We start from the raw sequence: 6,746 nt of genomic DNA on the forward strand, positions 1-6,746 counted from the left end.
AGATGCTTATAATTTTATTTTTTGAATATATTTAAATAACTTTAATGATAATTCATTTTTTTAAACGACAAATCTAATCTATTCCTATTAAAATACTTTTAATACAACTTATGTCCCGAATGAGACTTGAACCATTGACCTTAAGGAAGGAGAACAACACCTGACACCGTTGAGTTAGAATCAATTTGGTTAATGATAATTCATTTAACAAACCAAGAATGTGCAACACATAATTAATTACCGTATTAAATCATATTAGAAACTTATTCCGGATCTTAAATAATGGATTCTTTTCTGTACATATTTTACCGACTATAAATGACAATGCCCTTGGCTTTTGTAACTTCCAATAAAGCACGATGCACAACTGTTCAATAAGTGCATGGTCCCTCGAAAATTATTATGCTTTTTTACTTCATAAATTTACTTCTGCAAACCCTACCTTACAAGCTTTTCATGGCCATGTAAATCCAATCCTTAACCCTAATACTCTCTATCGTCTTAATCATCAATCCAAATCCAATCATATTCATCTGCGTGTAAATTTTGACCACCATAGATATGTATCTTCCTCAAGGTACCCACCACGCGTGGCACCCTACCAGCCTTTGCTTTATATCTTTACTTTTACTATTCCATCCATTCACCATGGACGCTTCAACTTCATCATACCCTCGTTCTATCTCTCTCTTCATTTCTCCATTCGCCGTATTCAAAAGCTAGGTTTATTCTAGTGGATGGACTGAGTGAAATTTGGGAGTTTTTTGCTTTCAATTCTAGCTCATCTCCTGTTCAAAGTACAAGATATTTGTGCTCAAGTAAGCTTTTGGACTATTTTAAGTGCTTTTTCAGATGAATTTGTTTGTCTGTCTGTGTTTCTTGAATGTCCTCATGCTTTCAGATCTCTTCTTTCATTCGAAGCAACCTGCCTAGCAGAATTTCGGGTGTTAATGTGTTAAATTCAATAAGATTTTAGTTGACTCGATCAAGTATTTTCCAGCTGATTTCTTCTTATTGTATGTCTTTTTTTCGTGAGCGTTTGTGTGTGTGTGTGGATCGATCTTCTCCTGAATTTAATACAATAAATTTGAGTTGATTTGAATGTTTTCCAACAGGTTAAGTATGCTTTATAACTCACTTTCTTATCGATTCTTGCAGGATTCCTATATTGACAATTCCATCCAAGAAAACTAGCTGCAATTATGAGCGAATTGAGATGAATATCTCCAATACAAGAGAATCGGATGACGAAAAAAGCACAAACAACGGTAAGAATATTATCCCAAACCCTAATTTAACAACATCTTCGTGGACAAAACTGAGAGATCCAAGAATCGTTCGAGTTTCACGAGCCTTTGGTGGGAAAGACAGACATAGTAAAGTTTGCACAGTGAGAGGATTAAGAGATAGGCGAGTGAGGCTATCTGTTCAAACTGCTATTCAGTTATATGATCTTCAAGATCGCCTCGGACTTAATCAACCCAGCAAGGTTGTTGATTGGTTGCTCGATGTTGCTAAGCATGAAATCGATGAACTTCCTCCTCTACAAATGCCATCTGGGAACTTCGGTCAAAATCTTCAATCAATGATCAATGTTGCTTCTCACTCCGAAAATCTTGAAGGTGTTAGAACGAATACTAATGGTCTCAATTGGGAGGATTACTGGAATCCCGATAAATCTAAGGAGAATAAAGATCATTTCTTTGTTCAATCGAGTACTCAATCCTCATCTCTACCAGTTTTGTGCAACAATGTTGTGCCAAATGGTTCTTTCTTGAAATTGAATCCTTCAAATTTGTCATTATCACAGTTCGGAAGCTATGGGTCAATGGCACATCATCAAGAAAATGCAAGTGATAATTTCAATCATATCGCATACCCACTTCCATCTCATGATCATAACGTGAGGTATCAATTTGATCCAAAACAACTAACCTTTGAGATGTTGAGCTCTTCGTCTTCAAGTTCACATCAACAACCTTTGTCTTCTTCACCTCTATATACAATAAACCAAGGGATGGTTAGGCCTTTGCACTTGAGTATGAACCCTAAGCTTTTTCCTTCTGAAGAAAATGGACATTCATGAGCTCTCTTTAAAGTTCTTTTCTTTTACCCTCTTCACATGTTGTGAAAAACATTTGCATGTGTGTACTTAGCTAATAAGTCGATGACTCCGTGTGGTGTATTTTGCTGTTCATTTTGTTAACTCTTTTCTAGCTAAAGAATACCTCAAAAACGAAATTATATAGGTTGCAGCTTGAACTTGTGAGTGTAAGAATCTTGATTTTTTTTTTCCCATATACTATATATGGGGTTCGTTCGCCATGTTAATTCAGATCAATTCATTGACTAGAAGCTTTGTATCCTCAATTTCTGTACGAGTAAGCTCATTTTGATTTTTTGTGGTTAATGAAACAGTTTGACCTTGGGTTTTTCTTGATATTAGAAAGTGACCCAGAGACTTATTTATGATATCACATAAATGTCATTGATTATGTATACCATCATCAACTTTTTTTTTTCTATCCTCATCTGGGTTGCGAAAGCCGAAAACCATCTTCATGTACTTGACTAATAAACCGATGAATCCGTATGTGGCATATTTAGGAGTTCATTTTTTCACTGATCAATAAATAATACCTCAAAAATGCAACAATTAATTTCTCACACTAAAATCACTTATTTATCGACTCTAAGTAGAGATTTTTCACCATCGTTCCCTTAGTTTTAGAACGAATTATCTCATGATTTTGATCTTTGCTAGTTAAAGTTAAACCTTCTCATGTTGGGATTTTTAAACGACATGTTTTAAGTTATCGTAGACAAGCTTTCTTTCTCGATATCAGAACGAGACCAACGACAGATTTTTTATTATATCGAAAATTAAAGTTCTTTAATGAGAGAGACAGCTGAGGAGTGCTAGTGTTAATTAGGCAGCAGATCCAATGCACTAGCCACGTAAACTAGCAGCAGAAGTAGGTACATCAGCAAAGCTTAAAGATGGCAGTACAGCAGGTTAATACACTGACTTATTGGAAGGAATTTGTTGCTTTTTATTGTTGGGTTTTATTATAATTATAATATAATACAAATAAAATAGGAAACTACAAAATGGCAATATTCAGAGTTTCTCTTGTACCCTGAGATTCATGAAACCCTAAGTATTGGTTGTGTCCATCCTCTGATCCTCGCTGGCGTCGTGTGTATTTGGCTATTTGGGCATGTCCGTCTTCATTAATTGGCGTCGTATGTTCTTCATTGGGTATGTCTATTTACTATGTAGGTGTCAATGATCGAGGGTGTAGTTTCATTATGTTTAGGCATCATGTATGTATCACGATATATTCGGGTATGTATCATTAATTAGGGAGTATGCTCATTGTATCTTAATGAGTTCCCATTGGGTATGGAGTTCATATATTTTTAAAATGTTTTTTGGTGCTGCGTCTCCTTTCACTACTAGAAATGTGGCCCGTTGATGTGGGGGTAAAACACGTCGGAAATCCATATATAGGAAACGATATTTACGATACATATCCGAGGAAACAAAATTTGTTTCAAAACATCTCCTAAGAGAACTTGTCCGAGACATTTGCGACAAGAGATGTTGTCGGAAGGAAGTTATGACACTATTCCCACACACATCGTTTTCTTTCATATCCCAAGGGTTTTCCGAGAAACAACTCCTTTCTGAAAGTTTAATTTCATGATGTTTTTGACAAAAAGTTTCCTATGTATTTCCGAGGAAGTATGTAACGTCCGGTTTCTGGTACGCATTTATTTACAAATTATTCATTCTTATAGAGCTACTCGACGAGTTGGAAGCCCCAGACTAGTTGAGTAGAATTGAGTCTTGGACGCGGGATTTCAGCCACCTACTCGACGAGTCAAGAGCCCTCGACTCGGCGAGTAGGTCTGTCAGAGTGAAACCCTAATTTCGGGGTTTTGCACCCTATTTAAGCATCTTAATCCCCACCTTTTGGCCTCATTTCCAGCCTCCAAGTCCTAAACCCTAATCCACGAAACCCTACAGTATCTTGTGAGTTTGTGAGCCCTTCTCGAGTGTTTTGGTGTGTTCTTGAAGCTAGAAGAAGAAGAAGGAGCTAGAAGGTTCAAGGAGAAGATAGTAGATCCAGGGGTTTCCTTCCATCCTCATCACTTTCTCGTAATCAAGTCTCTAACTTGATCATTCATTCCATAGATCTATTTACTTCCATTTTATGAGGGTTTTGGTACAAGAACCTTGATCTTTGGGATTTGGACGTCCCATGTGACTTATATTTTAGATCTGGGATCTAGGAAGGGTTCCATGGCATAAAGGTGCAAACTGTATGACCATGGAAGCCCCATGCAAGCTTATAAGCATTAATATGGCCTTTTTAGCCCTAAGAGGCCATGCTTGGAAGGAAAGCTGAAAACTTTACTTATCCAAGTGGTGTTAGGGGTCTAGATCTGAAGTTGTAAGCTTTAGTTTGGTGTATGGGTGGTTTCAGGACCAAGTTTGAGGTCCTAAGGAAGTAGGGTTTGAGCTAAACTCTTTAAAAAGAGGTATTAATGGGTAAAGTCAGAAACTTTACCCTTAAAAGGACATTTTCAGGGTTTATGTGAAGTATGAAGCTTGGATCTGAAGTGTAGGGGCTTAATCCATTAAGTTAGCCCAAACAGACAGGGGAACTCGGCGAGTCCAGTAAGGGACTCGACGAGTTGAAGCCGAGTTGTCCCGATTATATGACAAGTAGAACTCGACGAGTCTGCCAAGGGACTCGATGAGTTGACTCGGCTGACCACGAGTCTGAGTAATACAGGAACTCGCCGAGTTTGGAGGTAACTCGACGAGTTGGGTTGACTGGGAGTTGACCTTGACTTTGACTTTAACCAGGACATTGACTTTGACCAGGGGTAAAAGGGTCATTTTACCCTAAGAAGGATTATCAGATTTTGATTAAGTGTTATTGTGAAATTTATAGTTGGAGAGTCGTTGGAGCAGCCGTCAGAGATTCCTCACACGAGATTTCACATCTAGCATCTGAGGTGTGTTTCCTCCAGTAGGAACGGGTCTAAGGCACCAAGGCTGGACCGTTTAGATAGTAGTAATACCAGACTATGGTCCGATGCCGGGCGGGGCCCGTTGTAGGTTTATATGCTTTTCTGGATTTCGATCCGATGTCGGGACGGTCCCGAGGAATGCTTGTATGCTTGATGTCTTTGTTATTCTTGCATGTGTTTGTATTGTATGTTTCCGGACTTCGGTTCGATGTTGGGGCGATCCGGAGGAATGTTAGTATGTTACCGGATTACGGTCTGATGTCGGGCGAAGCCGAGGAATGTTTAAGTGTTAATGTTTTGTGCTTAGGTTTATGTGTATTACTGATTATGCTCTTATGTATTTCGAGATTTGCTCGATGCCGAGCGGGGCCCGATGTCGGGAAAGCCGATGTCGAGCTTGACTCGATGCAGCTGGGGAGGGGCCCAAGATATGTTTATGTTTTATGTGTATGGTATGTGATATTTGGGGAGACTCACTAAGATTCGTGCTTACAGTTTTCAGTTTGGGTTTTAGGTACTTCCGCTAGTAAGGGGAAGAGGTCGAGATGACTACATGGCACACACCACTGTTTTTAGCCTGGGAGGATTCATTCTGCTTTATGATATATGATTTTGATACATTGACAGATTTGATGATGTTTTTGAGATACATGACTATGATTTTTATGTGATTGATGATATTGATGGTTTTTATTACCGATTTAAAACGAAATTTTTGGTCTATATTTTTGGGGTGTTTCAAGTTGGTATCAGAGCCTTGGTTTGAGTGATTCGGGCACACTCTCGGGTGTTTCTGAACTCAAACTAAGGACTTGGTATGAAAATTTTCAAAAGAAAATCATTTTTATAAAAAGAAGTTTGAAAAGTCAAAAGAACTTTGAAAAGAGAAAAAGGGGGTGGATAAGGTGTCTAAGTCCATAACTATAATTGGTATGTACTTGACCCAAGAGTAGCATGGTCCATTTGGGTTGCATTTCACCAGAACAATTTGTAAGGATGGACTTTTGAGAAGAGGTTATTTATGATTTATTAATATATTATAAGCTCTAATATATTAATATGAAATCATATTATTTAATTAGTATTGATCAATAATTAATTTGGAATTAATTTAGTGATCAAAAGAGACTAATTAAATGTAAGGGGTTGATTTGGTAAATCAGTGATTCTTATAGTGTGGGCCAATGGTTATTTAGGTTGGGCTAAACCAACATGGTAGTCCATGGATAGTCCATGGAGGTTTAACCCATGGAGCCTAAGTAAGATGAAAGGTCATGCACATTAGGATTTACATGGATGTAACCCTAATCATTGTCACACTATATAAGAAGCCCCTTAGCACATGAAATCCGCCACTAGTAATCTTTGGAAGAGCATAGCCGATTTTGTGTGCAAGTAATCCTCTCTCAAGTCGTCCATTGTTGGTGGTGTTGTGTGAAGCATTTGAGGCATCACATTTGGGGTGCTAGGCTCTTAAAGGTCCAAGGAAACAAGCTACAAGAAAAGGTATGTCATCTAACTAGTTTTTTGTTATACAAGTACCCATGTTTTGTATGCTAGTTAGGATAATGCTTTGGAAAATCAAATTGCATGTATAATTAGAGAAAACATAGATCCAAAGCATTTAGGGTTGTATGTGCACCTTAAGGTTGTTAGAGTGCTCAAAACCCATCACTAGGAAGGATGCCTTATGTGCCTGT

At 38.0% G+C, this 6,746-nt stretch overlaps 1 protein-coding gene across 2 annotated transcripts; it reads left to right on the plus strand.

Moving 5' to 3' along the window:
* The first annotated feature begins 502 nt into the window (after window positions 1–502).
* LOC145109315 (uncharacterized) lies at window positions 503–2,432 on the plus strand. Of its 2 annotated transcripts, XM_079046463.1 has the most exons (3): window positions 503–818; window positions 902–1,016; window positions 1,159–2,432. In XM_079046463.1, the coding sequence occupies exon 3, from the start codon at window positions 1,217–1,219 to the stop codon at window positions 2,084–2,086; it is 870 nt and encodes a 289-aa protein (XP_078902589.1). In that variant the 5' UTR covers window positions 503–818; window positions 902–1,016; window positions 1,159–1,216; the 3' UTR covers window positions 2,087–2,432. The 2 variants fall into 2 exon arrangements, with proteins under 2 accessions (XP_078902589.1, XP_078902588.1); XM_079046462.1 differs by lacking the exon at window positions 902–1,016 and having other exon boundaries at window positions 506–818.
* Window positions 2,433–6,746: the final 4,314 nt, after the last annotated feature.

This window comes from Lactuca virosa, chromosome 4 (genome assembly GCF_052849685.1).
Source record: "Lactuca virosa cultivar CGN04683 chromosome 4, Lactuca_virosa_CGN04683_v6, whole genome shotgun sequence".
Taxonomy (NCBI): Eukaryota; Viridiplantae; Streptophyta; class Magnoliopsida; order Asterales; family Asteraceae; genus Lactuca; species Lactuca virosa.